This window comes from Apodemus sylvaticus, chromosome 7 (genome assembly GCF_947179515.1).
Source record: "Apodemus sylvaticus chromosome 7, mApoSyl1.1, whole genome shotgun sequence".
In the NCBI taxonomy this organism is placed as follows: Eukaryota; Metazoa; Chordata; class Mammalia; order Rodentia; family Muridae; genus Apodemus; species Apodemus sylvaticus.
The window spans coordinates 128,574,262-128,590,641 of record NC_067478.1 but is presented as its reverse complement, the minus strand read 5'-3'; the positions used below and the strand labels follow the sequence as shown (position 1 = coordinate 128,590,641).

The following is a 16,380-nucleotide window of genomic DNA, read 5'->3' as shown; positions in this document are numbered from 1 at the left end:
CCAAAAGTAAATAGATATATATATACAGTCATAATTTCATACTAATTTTTAGTGCCTTTAGAAATTCCAAGTATAAAAATAATGAAACAATGTAATAAAAAACTAATTAGTTTAAAACAATGTCTTAATTGTAATTATAATTATAAATTTTAGACCTTTATTCTGATAAAGAAATCTGTGTTTTCTCTTGGAATTTTGACATTAACATATTAGTAAAACTTTGGAAAAATCACAAGAATTTTGCAGACAGACCATATGTGCTACAATTCTTGTAGCATGTATTTGATAAAGAAGACAGTAAAGTGAAAAGCATTATGAAAGCTCGTCACCTCTAAGAGAGACTCCTCAAGCCTCGCCAGCTGTATTTTCTTATCTTCTTCCTGCTGTAATAGCTTTGTTTTCTGTTCTTCTAGATCCGGTTTTTCATGCTGAATGGTTAAAGCTAAAAGCTTAAAAAAGAAAATCAAGAAACATAATTCCAGCAATGATCTTTTAAAACAGCATAATTCTTCTCCTGACCAGGCCTTGGAAATGAGTAAGTACCAAAAAATAAATGTGACATCATTTGATCCTTTCTAATTAAGTACAAGACACTTCCATGTCTGTTCTAATAAGAAACAGAAAATTGATGTTTAAAACAATCATTAACAATGTTAAATATGTAAAAATCACAGCATTTACTAAGTATGAAAAATTTCACACTTTATAACATTTAATAGTTAGATTAAAATACAAAAGCTATGAAAATGTATTAGCTACTGATATAAATATTTACTTAAGACATAGGGAATATTACAATATTATATTATCAGAGTCCATGAGCTAGTTCAGCAAGTAAAGGAACCTAAACCACATCTAATGAGCAGGTTTGACCCTCAGAATTTATATAGTGAGAGGAGAAATTGTAAGGATCCATGAGTTGCGAAAGAATAACACCATGGACTCAAATTCTATGCGAAAGCAGAGTATTTATTCTGCAGAAATTCAGCATGCAGGAGTCTAGCATTCACCAAAATAGAGTCCTGCAGGTAAGCTTGCAGGCTCAATTCAAAGCCAACCAGGGGAATTCCAGGGAAGAGTAGGTGACCTTCATCCTAATTGGTTGGCTCTATCTGTAGGAGTACAGGTGTCCTAAGAACTGGCTAGGGCTCTGGGGACTTTCCAGAACCATTACTGACTCACTCTTCTTGGCTTGGGCCATAAAGCAGAGCAGCTTGTTATGATTGGCTGCCTGTGGACTGCTGTTTTTCCTGGACTGCTCTGTTCAGCTCTGGGAAACAGAAACTGAGGCCTAGTCTTCTGACCTGGCATTCTGTACTGTGTGTGTGTGTGTGTGTGTGTGTGTGTGTGTGTGTGTGTGTGTGTATGTGTGTGTATGTGCACACACATGCGCACACATGTGCAAACACACACACACACATATATACACATACACAAACATACTTCAAAAATTAAATATTATATCATCTACATAACACTGAAATAACATTTCCCATTCACTAAAATGGTTTGTTGCAAAAAGCCACACTAATATCTAATACTAAGTCAAACAGGACAACCAGGCCAGAATCGTCTCTGTCAGGACTTGTCCTAGGAAGTCCTGCACTGCTCCTCCACCAAACAAGGTGAGCTTTCAAATAATTAAAAAAAAAAAAAAATCTTATCCATTAATTCTAAGTAACTTCAAATACTGATATTTAAGAATTGTAATGCAAAGTATGTAATCCATAAACAATACTCAGGAAGGCTTATGGTATGAGAAAACAATATTTTGAAGTAGCAACTTTTAAACAGCAATAAAGAAAAATTAATAGATGTACATGCTATAATGGAGATCAAAAGAGGAAGATGAATACCACTAAATAAGTTAAATAAAAACAATGGAAATCAAAAATCAATACATATTTCTTTCTCGAGAAAAAGCTAAGAATATATTAATAAACATTTGTAGACTTTAAAAAATCATTTGTAAACTCAAACATTAATTCTAAACTGTAATGAATCAGGTAGAGAAAAATGGATTCAAAGACACATAGCTTTCAGTGGTTGATTCTGGTTGACATGAATTCGAAAGTGAGCAAAAAAAAAGCATTTGGGAGGATTCAAAGGGAGAAAAGGAAGAGGGAAATTTTAATTATAATCTCAAAAACTAACTAAAAAAGCCCTTTTTAAAAATAAATAAATAAATAAATAAATAAATAAATAAATACTGGCTCAAGAGTCAAAACCTCTTGCTTACAGCAAATAACTGCATTTTTCAGCATTCTTAATTAGAATTTTAAATCTCATCTTATCTCTATGAACTACCTATCATGCAACTTTTATAAAGTGTAATAGACTATAAAATAAGTTATCGGAGGAACCAGCAATATGTACAAAAAGTAAAAATATAATAAAGGAAAACATAAACCTGACTGCTTCACTTCAAGATATTTTTCAAATCCTAATTTTCAAGTCCTGTTTTCAAAGTCCTAATGAGCTGAACAAATCCACTCAAAGCAAACCTGGCTCTGCAAGTTTCAGCTGGTCTGTCCTGCCCACACACCTGTCCTCGCAGTCCACTTCTTGTCGTGGTAAAGTTCACCTCAGTCACGATGGATGCGGCATCCGGTGGGATAAAGGGATTTGGATTTCTTGTTGACAAGAAAAGGCGGAAATCTTCATTGTAGTCAATGATCTTGTCACCTATTTGTACCACATACCGAGGTCCTGTCAATGACACACACAGTTGGTCAGCCTGAATCTTCTATATCTTTCAACAGTATTCAAACAGTATTGAAAAGCTGTTTTTAAGCATTCCTACATACAAAAAACTGCATGGCAGCTTTCAAAGACAATCAAGACAGATACACTAACATTCAAAAGCCACATTTTACTGAAAGCAAATTTTGTGTTTAAATACTTTAACCGTACAGATACAAAACAAGTCATTTCTCCTTTGGGACTTGCACTATCCCCTAGAGTCCCAGAGAGCATCAAACGATTAGCCTCTGCAGGTTCTGATGCAAATAACACAGGCTTTTAACACAGTGAGGAAGACTTCAAAACTGGACTATTCAGAAAATTCCTAAATGCTCAATTAGAACTTGATCCTGGAATATATAAGTAAGAATGAGATACCTACTTATAATGGGCATTAACTGTTCATATTCCAATTTTTTCTGAAATAGTTGTTTATAGATGTCAAAAGGAGACACTCTTGATGAGGTGTTATTCCCAATTTCAAACTTATTTAGTTAATGTGAGCAGCAAATTGGGGAATGAATGTGTTTGAAATATACTGAATGCATCTATGAAACTGTTGAAAAATAACTAAAAATATTTTTAAAAGAAAAGATAATAAAATGAATAACATATAACTTTTTTAAAAGGTATTTATTATGTTAGTACTTTAGATATAATAAAGTGAAAATCAAGGAATATACAAATTTGAGTGATTACTTACATATAATAAAATAAAAATCAAGAAATATATAAATCTAAATAGTTATTGAAAATCAAGGAATATACAAATTTGAGTAATTACTTAGATATAATAAAATAAAAATCAAGAAATACACAAATCTGAATAGTTATAAAGATATCCATTATCCACAAAATAAAATGATGACATGAAGACCTGTGGGAAAATATTTGCAAACCATTTTAAAGACAGCATCCAACATTTACAAAGAATCCTTTGAAAATGAATAGCAGAAAAGCAAATAATCCAATTAAAAACTGAATAGGACAAGAATAACATTTCTCTATGGAAAACACTAAAATTGCCAACAAAAAATGAAATATGTTCAACATTATTAGGTAAATGCAAATGGAAACTACTATATCACCTCACATCTACTTGGATGATAATTATCAAAAAATATAATCAGTGGTTTAGTCTACTGGTGACTTAAAACTGTAAGTAGACTACCTCAGGGTGGTCTACTTATCACTAGAAAGTGAGACCATGGTAAAGGAGGCGGGTCACATGACTGTGCCACCATGGAATGTATCTGATCCGAACTACTATTTTCTGCTTCCTGCCCACCAAACAGTACTGAACAACTCTGCTCCAGCATTCCCCACAACCTCTCTTCCCAGATACGAAGTTCTCCATAGGCCCAGGAAAAACACTGCCAACCAAATAGACTGAGCCTCTAAGATCAGGAATCAAAAGAAATCTTGCATTCCTTAAGCTGATTTTCGCAGGCATGTGTCATAGTAATGGGAACACGGACTAATGCAACTAGTCCATAAAGCTATAGCATAGCACGTAGCATTGGAATGTCAAACTTGAGAGACTTCTAGATTTATAGAATACTTCATAATGAGAAAGAAATATTCAAAATACAGGGGAAAAAAAAACCAAACCAAAAGAAAAGACCAAATGGAAAAGAAACTAATTCAAAACTGACTGTACTGGCTGGTTTTGTGTCAACTGAACACATGCTGGAGTTATCACAGAGAAAGGAACCTCCCTTGAGGAAATGCCTCTATGAGATCCAGCTGGAAGGCATTTTCTCAATTAGTGATCAAGGGGGAGGATCCATTGTGGGCGGGGCCCTCCCTGGTCTGGTGGTCTTGGTTTCTATAAGAGAGCAGGCTGAGCCAAACATGGAGGAAGTCTGATGTTGGACAAACGAGGACTGAAGTAGAGACAGTGTGTGGCGACTTGGCTATTCTGGGACAAATTCTGTGAACCAGGCTAGCCTTGAACTCAGAGATCTGCCTGCCTCTGCCTCCTGAGTGCTGGAATTAAAAGTGTGAGCCAGGAGTTATTGGGACCAGCAGGACTCAAGCACAACAGGAACTCTGCCTGACCAGTGGCACAGGTTCTTTCCAGTCTGTCTGGGCCAGTGCCCTGAGCAGACCTTGGGCTCAAACTTCACAGTCAGCCCCACAACACCCAGAGGAAGCTCCACTCCCAGGCGCTCTCACATGCCCAGGATCCCAGGATCCCAGGGTCCCAGGAGTTTGGTCACACCAGGATCTCAGGGTCCAAGAGGCATCTTGACTCCCAAGACCTAAAACATACCCAGAATCTCAGGATCACAGAGCCAGCTTGACTCTGAGGAGTTCTGACACAACCAGGATCACAGGAAGGACAGGCTCCAGGCAAGGGCAGGTAGCACTAGAGATAACCAGATGGAGGGAGGCAAGCGTAGTTACTTGGCATCATCAGAACCCAATTCTTCCACCATAGCAAGTACTGGATACACCATCAGACCAGAAAAGTAAGATTCGGATTTAAAAATCACCTCTCATGATGATGATAGAGGACTTTAAGAAGGACATAAATAATAACTTCCTTAAATACAAAAGAACACAAGTAAACAGCTAGATGCCCTTAAAGAGGAAACATAAAAACTCCTTAAAGATTTATAGGAAAACATAATCAAACACACAAAGGAAATGAACAAAACCATGCAGGATCTAAAAATGGATATAGAAACAATAAAGAAATCACAAGGTGAGACAACCCTGGAGCTAGAAAACCTAGGAAACTGATCAAGAATCATAGATGCAAGCATCTCTACAGAATACAAGAGATAGAAGAGAGAATCTCAGGTGCAAAAGATACCATAGAATACATTGACATAACAGTCAAAGAAAACACAAAAATCAAATAGCTCCTAAACTAAAAAATCCAGGAAATCAAGGACACAATGAGAAGACCAAACCTAAGGATAATAGGTATAGAAGCGAGCAAAGATTCCCAACTTAAAGGGCCAGTAAATATCTTCAACAAAATTATAGAAGAAAACTTCCCTAACCTAAAGAAAGAGATGCCCATGAACATACAAGAAACCTATAGAACTCCAAATCAACTGGACCAGAACAGAAATTCCTCCCATCACATAATAATCAAAACACCAAATGCACTAAACAAAGAAAGAATATTAAAAGCAGTAAGGGAAAAAGGTCAAGTAACATATGAAGGCAGACCTATCAGAATTACACCAGACTTCTCACCAAAAACTATAAAAGCCAGAAGATCCTGGGCAGATGTCATACCCTAAGAGAACACAAATACCCAGGCTATGATACACAGCAAAACTCTCAATTACCATTGATGTAGAAACCAGGATATTCCATGACAAAACCAAATGTACACAATATCTTTCCACAAATCCAGCCCTACAAAGGATAACAGATGGAAAACACCCATACAAGGAGGGAAACTACACCCTAGAAAAACCAAGAAAGTAATCTTTCAACAAGTCCACACAAACCTAATTCTACCTCTAACAACAAAAATAACAGGAACAATCACTTTTCCTTAATATCTCTTAATATGAAAATTAATATTATCAACATATCCTAATTGATTGAAATTCAAAAATACGAGGGATTGGAAATTTGTTGGCTTTCACCCAGTGGTCTCTCTAATTTGGTAATTGGAGAAATACGTCCAATATTTCACAATCCATATACACTTTCTGCTTGTTTGCATATTACCACGGTGGCCCAGTGAAGTCTGTGGAACAAAATTTTACAGACTGAGAGGAGAAATGTCTCATGGGAATTCGCAGAACACCCTGTACAGTAGCAGATGATCTCACTTGGCAATTTACTATACTTCTGAAACTCTCCTCCTTCTTAGTAGCCGGGACCAAGATGAACCAAGCTGTTTTAGGTGGCCCTTAGTTCTCAAGTAGCAGCTCGCCCTGGACTTCCTCCTTCTCTCTTCATGGGAATTCCTAAGGCCTGGCCTTTGAAGGTGACTCACTGACCACCAAACTCCTTTTTAAGAATTGCAACACTTTGCCTCATAGTCATTTGCATAATTACAACCTTCCAACCACATGCAGGTTTATATGGCTGTACTTATGTGGATGAGGGTGGCTCTGGCACTCTGGTATGGAAAGCATTGATTAAGTCAGGAAGTGTTTCTTTACAAGGTAGAAGGCTAAATGTTAGATAAGGATTTCTCACAAGAACTTGCTAAGACCCAGGGGGTATAAGAAACTTGAAACTCTGAAGGTTTACTGTAAACTATGAGTGACTTTGTATTCTAATTAGGAAATTTGATAGCATCTGTAAATTGATCCTCTGTATCTTTTACATGAGAAACAATGTACCTGATTGATTTTGCATTTCTTTGTACCAAATGGTTATAATTGTGCCTGCTTTACTAGATACATCTTTTGAAATGTTAATACCAACTCTTCCTGCATAAAAATCCTTGCTTTAGAGCTCCTAAATACATTCAGATTCAAACAGCCTCTGTGGTTGTGTCTGTCACTCTCTGGCCCTGTTTCCTCTCCTGATATCCAGAATTCCCCCCGGCTGGGACCGTCCATGACAGCATATGAAAGTGTCTTGCTGTGCACCACATAATGGTCTTGAAATCATGCTTCTCCTATCTCAGCCTCTCTATTAGTAGGATTGTTTATTTGATGTTTTTACACTATACTATGGTTTTCAGAAGAGCTTACATATTTCAAAATTATTTGTACAGCCAAAAGAAATGTAGACATTTAATTTGGGAGATGGCTTGTAAGAAAACAACAAAGAGTGAGACTAATTGTTTTGCTTGATATTTATAATTACTGTATCAATTTTGAAGAAGATGACCTTATAAGTAACTCTTTCTGAGATGAATACTTTTCAACATCATCACAGCCAATGAATCAGAATCTTACCCTCACCTAATGTCTGTGCCACCCTCCAAGCAGAACCATTGTTGAATGACTTCATGGATAGACCATCTTAATGCACACACCATTTCTTAAATGAAAGTAACCTGTTCCCTGTGGGCTGAGAATGATGATATCACTCAAGTCAAATAGCTTTGACCACAGCAGGAAATCTGTGTCCAAATAACTGTGCCTACGATTCACTCTTTGGCATAGCAGAAATGTCAACTCTCTAGCTTAGCTATTAAGGAGGTAAAATCCTTTGGTGATGTGAGGGACACTGAAGTACAGCCTTACTACAATGAACTCCAATGTCTAAAATTTGTTCTTATTTTGGGTTTGTACCACAGTAATAGCCAAGATTTTAAGCTCTACTAAGAGCAAAGCAAGCAAACAAACAAAAAGACTTTTTATGTTCATTTAATAGCATGTCCATCATTTTTATGATTGGCATAAAAATATATATTGTATTGAGCATAATAAAAAATAAAAAATAAATTAAAAAAGAAAAGAAAAGAAAGAAAGCTGAGCAAGCCGGGGGGAGCAAGCCTGTAAGAAACATCTCTCCATGGCCTCTGCATCAGCTCCTGCTTCCTAACTTGCTTGAGTTCCAGTCCTGACTTCCTTTTGTGATGAACAGCAATGCAGAAGTGTAAGCTGAATAAACCCTTTCCTCCCCAACTTGCTTCTTGGTCATGATGTTTGTGCAGGACTAGAAACCCTGACTGAGACACCATGTTAGAATGCCCAACAGCCACATAAGAAGACAGGCATGGTAGCATGCTCCTACAATCCTAACACCAGGAAGCAGAGACAAGCAGGGCCCTAAATCTGCATGGCCAGCCTTTTTAGCAGTGTTCATGAACTCCAGGTTCAGTGAGAGATCAAAAAAGAAAATGGAGAGATTAATAAAGATTAAATAAAGATTAATAATTAATCTGATCTTCACTTCTGGTCTCCACATGTACCTTTATATACACATAAAAACATATTGCATGTGTTCATTCTCTCTCTCTCTCTCTCTCTCTCTCTCTCTCTCTCTCTCTCTCTCACCACCACCACCAACAACAACAACCAAAAAAGAAGATCTAAAGAAAAAAAAAGGAAAGGAAAGAAAAGAAACTCTGGCTTAGTGCCTGTGCACAGACATCTTCACAAAGGCCTACCTGCAAAAGTAGTATCAAAGCAGCATATGGGACTGTGAGCTTCAGAATATTCTCAGGGTTCCCAGGTTCAAGGGTAAGAGTAGCTAATGTTCAAACTGTTTGCACATGTAACCAGCGTGCTAAGCACCTGCTTCTTTTTAACTATGAACAGAAAGTGCATGCTTACCCAGTAACTGAGTGAAAACTAATGAGTCTCTCATGAGCTTTTCTGAGGACAACAATTACATATGCTGGCACAACATCAAGAACAACAGATGATCGCAGTGTGTGCTCTGATACCTTTCTCTGTCCCCCAAGCCCTTTACCTTATGCCCAAGGCAATTCAGTATGACTTCCAGCTCCACCAGAAGAGACTCTTACAAACTGGTGTCTGGTTTCTCTCTTTGCAAGTTTTAAAAGCGGGTAAACTCAAGACACTCAAACATTTACCTTGAGCAACCAGATCTCGTCTCAGCAGCGGATAAAGAACAGGCTCTACCCCATCCATCTCTTGTATGATGAGGGTTTTCCCAAAACGTACTGCCAATTCAAGCGCTGTAATAAAGTTACTGTCCTGTGGTAATAAAGAAAAGCACATACCAGCTCTTTATCTCAATGCTTATGAAGGTCCTTATCAAAATGAATAAAGAAACTAACAAATTAGTTAAAGTTTTAAAAGTCTATTACCTATAGTATTAATTGAAATTATTCATGGTATTTTTCGGTTATCAAATATTTAGTAATAAGTTGTTTTACTTGAATATTTTAAAGCCTTCAAATAATAATTTTTAAATAAATTTTAAGTAGACACATAAGAAAAATATTGCTTTAAAAATATTGTGACAAAAAAAATCTAAATAACACAAGCTCTTCTTCCATTCCTACAAAACCCTTAAGTGTTCAGTCCAGTGTAAATTATTAAAAAAAAATGTGGAAAATTTTTCTTTATGTTTTTCTTTAAGTTAAGATTAGCTTTTCTGAATTATTTTAAACAAGAGAAATAAAATGCTGGTTCGGTATTAAAATTTTCCAGAAAATGTTTAGTTTTATAATTGGAGAATATGAATATAAATTTTTTACTCTTTTATGAAAAACAAAGCAAATATAATTAAAATTATAAAATTAATAGTTCAGCACAGAAATGCTGTTACTTCACAGTCTGGTGGGTCCAATCTACCACATTTCTCAGTGTTTATGTTAGACCCTGAGTTCTTTCCTGACAAGCCATCTTTCCTGTCACTTGAATGAGCATTAAAACTCCAGGGTATTTCTCCATCTTAAGTGATCAAAGAGCAAATTAACACATTTCAGGGCTAAGGACCACTCATTGTTCCAAAAACCAAACCTATCTAGAACGGTCCCCATGAAGCTCAGCAGAGGCGCCCTCCACTGTGGGAATCCATGGCTTATATCTGAGGCACTCCTCTTTTATCTCATCTCCTTGGGAAGACAGACAGTAAAGCCCTTTTCCCCCTGAAGTGGCAACAGTGCTTTGAGTTTAGTTACATGAAGGTAAAGCATCGTTCAATAGTAATTTCTGTTAATTTTTATACTTTTCAGTGTGCTCATGAGCTATGATTAGCCTCTAAATTTGTGCAGTATCTTCATAAATCTGAGAGTTCTTGCTGTCCCTCATCAGCTTTGTAGAAAGCATTTTTCTACAATATTCTTATCCTACACACCTGAAAACAGTCCTGTACCAACTGAACAGCAAGTCTTCATGTCCCCCATACTACAAATGTTTCCAGCCAAGTTTCTACTCTACTTAGGAATTGCTACAAAGATAAAAATCCAAACCTCTATCTGCAATAGGAAATGAAAAAGAAAACAGAAGGAGCTATAAGATCCGTGCAGAGTTCTGTACGTCTGCCATAGAAGGGACAGTGTGACACCTTCCTGTCCCTGGAGCAGGGCCATCAATGTGTAGACCTCCACAAGTGTTGACAGTTGCTAGATGTAAGGCTTGTTTGTATAACAGTGTATATATTTGCTTCATGTTTGTCCTTCAGGGTGGTTCTCCCTGTCAAAATTCTTGGAGAATGTTCTCCCTGCCAAGGTTAATGATTCCACCAGTCCAAGAGGTAAGGGTGTGTCTATGTTCCTCAGCAAAATGGTAAACCTTCATGACAGCCCTTAAGGCTGTGGGAAAGAACTCTGAAAACACGAATTTCAACACATGTTTATATATATATATATATATATATATATATATATATATATATATATATACATACACACACACACACACACACACACACACACACCTTACATTACCTGGGGTAATGAGTGAATCAGTGTATAAATAAAAGACTGGGCTTTGGTCTGCAAGAAATGTCTAGATCTGTCTACGGAGTCATCTCAAGCAGAATACATGGCTGTTAGCTTGTATCCAACATTGACTTTGAGTCATTCTTTTTTTTTTTTTTTTTTTTTTTTTTTTGATTTGGTTTTTTTTTTTTTCGAGACAGGGTTTCTCTGTGTAGCCCTGGCTGTCCTGGAACTCACTCTGTAGACCAGGCTGGCCTCGAACTCAGAAATCCGCCTGCCTCTGCCTCCCAGAGTGCTGGGATTACAGGCGTGCGCCACCACCGCCCGGCATTTTTTTTTTAAGATATTTTCTTTAATTACATTTCACATGTTATCACCCTTCCTGGTTTCCCCTCCGAAACCCCCACCCCCTTGCCATCCCGTCTTTTACTGCTTCCAAATAACCTTCTTCTCCAAGCAGAGGCTGGATCTTGGCAGATCAGGCAACTTTTTTATTGTCCAAACTAAGCTTAAGTCTGCAATTCCATATGGCATAATGTAGGCCTCTGCTTCCTTAAACTTCTATATGAAAAGCTGTAACTACTCATTATTAAAACTCCCAGGACTCCAATGAGTCACTAGCACCAAAAATGTGTTTGCCCCTGTGCTAGAAATGACAGACCTGAATTCAGGAGAATTACTCTTTTTCCTGGATCCCCACAACCAACTCTGCAGGTAGCTCATTCTTCATGTGTCTTCTTATTATAGATCCCAACCTGTATTCACTGTATTATCCAAAGTCAGGAGCTAAATTATACAGCTGGAGAGATGGCTCAGCGGTTAAGAGCACTGACTGCTCTTCCAAAGGTCCTGAGTTCAAATCCCAACAACCATATGGTGGCTCACAACCATCTATAAGGAGATTTGACTCCCTCTTCTGGAGTGTCTGAAGACAGCTACAGTGTACTTACATATAATAAATAAATAAATCTTTTTTTTTAAAAAAAGGAACTAAATTATAGGGAGTGCATACCTGTTGGTTAATAACTTCCAAATGTGAGTCCTTCAGATGTGTCTTTAACCACTCTGTTGCCTGAGAAGATGGATCTATCAGAAATGGGCACACTCGACTCTAGTGGGGAAAAAAATTCTTTTAAGAGGATGGTAGTTTTTAATTTAAATACAAAATAACTTCTAAAAATTATAGATCAATTACAAAATAAGATTTTCTGAGACTTTATAGATGCAACTCATAAAACACAAGATGGAAGAAAAGGTGCAGCTTGTCTCTGCATCAAATGGCAGGTAGATAGATTACTAGAACAAGTAGTAAATAATTAAATCCAACTGCAATAAAGTGAACATGCTGTGCAAATTTCCTTAAAGGAAAACTACGTAAGTTGCCCATCAGGATCAAAAGAAGTAGGAACTCACTTATATAGTATGTCTCACACTGTTAACTCTAAATCAGTGATGCTGCCTTTCAATAGTGCTAACTGAGCAAATAAAAAGAGGCGACACATAAACATAAAATACGTATCAGACATAAGGTAGTTCTTAATCATCATTATCTAGTAATTCTTTGAAGAATAAACCAATGTTTCTTATGTACCACCACCACTACAACAACACAATTCCAGACATAGGGAGCACACAGAAGACTGGAAGCAATGCTGAGACTGGACTGTATCCAGCAAGGACACAGCAGTAACTTCAGCAGCATACAGGGGAAGGGCATCACAACACAGTTCAGCATGTAGAGACACGACACAGATGCTGGACCTCAGAACAACTGCTCTAGGGTTCTCAGGCTCTCTACAGACAAGGAACGCTGCACTTTCTCATCAGGAATCTGTATGTAGAAGTTTCTCTTACTGTGCCATTTTATAGATGCACAACTCCTGGCAAAATGAGGTGGCTAGTAAATAGCCTCTCAGTGTTACTGTGGGTTTAGATCTGGTTTTATGCTAACATTCAGTAATAAAAAACCTCACAGTTCCATTAATTCTTTTATGCCTTCAAAATCATTACTTTTAAAATTGAAAAAGTTCTTACCCACGACTTCAAACCAATAATCTGATGCAGTCAGGGGGGAAAAAAAGATGTGAGAATATTTTTAAACCTCTCATTTAAGCAAAATATGTGCTGTAACAAATTTAAAGGTTGGTTTCCACTGTACTTATACTTCTTTATAGAACTTTAGCAAAATTTCTAAGGTACATTTTATCTGTGTTCCATGATAAAATGTAGCTAAAATTTACACTTAACATATTATAGCTGATTACAAATGATAAGCTACCATTCAAAAATTTATTCACCTACCATGCTAAGTAACAACCACAGGAAAACAGACAAGGGGCCCAGAAATGAGGAGGGTTTATTACCTTACCTTCAGTGACTTCATATCCAATTAAGAAGCAAGAATGAAAACTACATGATCAGGAAGCACATAAGATACACAGGACACATACAGAGTTGGGAGTAGGAAAAGCCAAGTCAAATAAGCCAAGATAAGGTAAAGGGGATAATTCAACAATGAAAAAGAAGATAAAAAGGTTGACTATTTGGAAACTTCAGTAGTCTGGCAGATCTGGATTATGAAAGTGTGGGCATGCACTTAACATGACAGAAGTAAGAATTAGTAAAGACTGCCTGATCATGAAGAACTTCATTAGCCATGTCTAAGAATATTGAAAGTTGCAAACTGCAGACAATAGAAAGCCATTGGCATATACTAATGGCAGCTACAGAATGAGCAGATTAACATCACTCAAGAAAAGAAAACATGCAACACAAAGGGGAAAGTGCTGGCTGGCGGGCACGTGAAATCTTCTAGATACAAAATGAAGTCATTAGAAGTGAATCTAAGTAAGCACGATGCTTCTAGGGATACCTGAGAAATACATTTAGTAAGACTAGAGAAAAACTAACTAAAAATTGAGGAAACAGTAACAAGAAGTCACAGATTTGTACCCAGAATTACTAGGCTAAGATTATGGTACCTCCCTCAAGAGTAATAAGCAAAACAGCATGAGGATAGAGAGGACAAGAAAGGGTTTATAAAGGAGAGCTGCCTGGCCTGCCCTGTATGATACACTCAAAGTCTCTGACAGGGTAGGGTTACCTACCACTGCACTGAACTTCTAAACAGGTGGATCATCTGGGTCCTTTTAGAAGATTAATGGATTGGGAAGTAAGTAGTGAAAGGAGGAATACGTTTTGACTGGAAAACAAACTCTGAAATATTTTTGGGAAGTCAGTAAGAGCCAAAGATAAAGAAAGGTAGAGACACGCTATCTGTGATCAAATCCATGTACTCCTTATGACAGAGGGAGCCACCATCTTGACTTAGGCCTATAGATAATACCAGTACGTGTGAAATAGAGTCAGAAAGATCCGAAGTTCAAGGTCAACTTCAAGGCCACATATCAAGTACAGAGCCATCCTGGATAACATGATATGCAAGTAGTCAGTCCTTACATAATTTCACAAACCACACCTAGTGTGTTCATAGAAGATGTTACTAGCATGTACTTCCCAACCACACATGTGACTAGACTACAGCATATTTCAGCCCTATCCTACCTTAGCTTGAGATACAATATTTACTATAATGCAAATTCATTCTCATCTATTTTCCAACAGAATTTTTTTTTGGAAGGAGAGTGCATTAGAAGTGTATATGAGTATCCAAAAAATTTTGACATATTAAAATTAAATTCAAAGGCAACTTTCCATATTGACTATCAAACCCAATTCTGAATACAGCTGTCTTTTCAGTTATTAGCAACCTCTGCCCCCCCAGGGGGGGACATGTTTTCTAAAGGCTTCCCCTCACTATCACCCACTTTTAGGAAATAATTCTTAAACGACCATGGCTTTTGTAGGGGTGGTTTATGGTTTGTTTTGCTTTGGGTTTTTGAGAGATAGACCCACTACTTGTATGTAGCCTTGAACTCTACAATCATCTGCTTTAGTCCCGGTGCCAGGCTAGCAGGAGTAAGCCACTGTGGCAGGCTTTACGTCTGGAAATCAGGGCTGCCTTTGATTACTACAATGGGAAGAAGGAAAGAATGACAAGTGACAAAGACAGGGCAGAGGGCAGCAGAAAACAGTGTAGGCAACATGCTAGTATGCTATCTAAAGAGTAACTGGGACTCCAGATGCTTCTTCCAGTTGTTTAAAAAATAAACAGAAAAACATTAAAATCAACTTAAGTGAAGAAAACCACTCAATTTGTAGTCAACAATCTCTTTTAGGCAGTTCACCAGTATACTGAACTAAAGTATGGACAGTTAAAAGGTCTAATAAGACAAAATTAAAGAAATTAACAGAACCCAAACCAAGATCATATTATTTATATATATATATATATATATATATATATATATGTAAAATATATATTATATATAATATGTATAAATTATATGTATTATATAGAATTTATATAATACACGCACGCACACACGTCTTGGGGATAAGTAGAAAACAAAAGAAAAATGTTCAGGAATAAAGGTTTCAGAAAGAAGAGAAAATAATAGTGTTATAAAGTATAAGCTATTGAGATAAAAAATAAATTCCTATCACTTAGCAGGAAAGTTAGTATGTGATTGGCCTGGGCTTGCAAGAACAGCTCAGCTGGTGAAGACACTGGTGCCCAAGCCTGACCACATGAGAGAAGGGGAGAAAACGCGGGCATGATGCTTACTGATCTCCGTTATACACATGCACACACATATAATAAGCAAATGTACAAATTGTGAAAGTTATAAGTTAATGATAAGAACAAAATTCATTCAAAGCTTACAATTTGTTCATTAAGTCACAAAAGAAAACAAAAGGCATAACTGTGAGAAGGGGACCAGTGGAGAGGTCCCAGGAAGGGCAGAGAGACAGGGAGGCTGAGGTACAGGGAGTCAGGGAGACAGGGAGGCAGGGAGACAGGGAGGCTGAGGTACAAGGGAGGCAGGGAGACAGGGAGGCAGAGGTAGGGGAGGCAGGGAGACAGGGAGGCAGAGGTAGCGGGTAGGCAGGGAGACAGGGAGGCTGAGGTAGGGGAAGGCAGGGAGACAGGGAGGCTGAGGTAGGGGAAGGCAGGGAGACAGGGAGGCTGAGGTAGGGGAAGGCAGGGAGACAGGGAGGCTGAGGTAGGGGAGGCAGGGAGGGGTAGGAGGCTGAGGTAGGGGAGGCAGGGAGGGGCAGGGAGGCTGGTAGGGGAGGCAGGGAGACAGGGAGGCTGAGGTATTGGGGAGGCAGGGAGACAGGGAGGCTGAGGTAGGGGAGGCAGGGAGAGGCAGGGAGGCTAAGCAAACAGAGCGAACAAAACACACTCTGTGTGGACATGAAATGAGCACTCGGCAGCATAA

At 37.8% G+C, this 16,380-nt stretch overlaps 1 protein-coding gene across 1 annotated transcript in view; it reads right to left on the bottom strand.

Moving 5' to 3' along the window:
• Dync2h1 (dynein cytoplasmic 2 heavy chain 1) overlaps positions 1 to 16,380 on the bottom strand; it is a 252,371-nt gene that overhangs the window by 94,998 nt on the left and 140,993 nt on the right. The window contains exons 64-67 of the mRNA XM_052189168.1: positions 12,048 to 12,146; positions 9,218 to 9,341; positions 2,546 to 2,709; positions 330 to 449 (exon numbers count right to left, since the gene is read on the bottom strand). Of these exons, the coding sequence (XP_052045128.1) occupies positions 330 to 449; positions 2,546 to 2,709; positions 9,218 to 9,341; positions 12,048 to 12,146 (507 nt within the window). The remainder of the gene's footprint in view (positions 1 to 329; positions 450 to 2,545; positions 2,710 to 9,217; positions 9,342 to 12,047; positions 12,147 to 16,380) is intronic.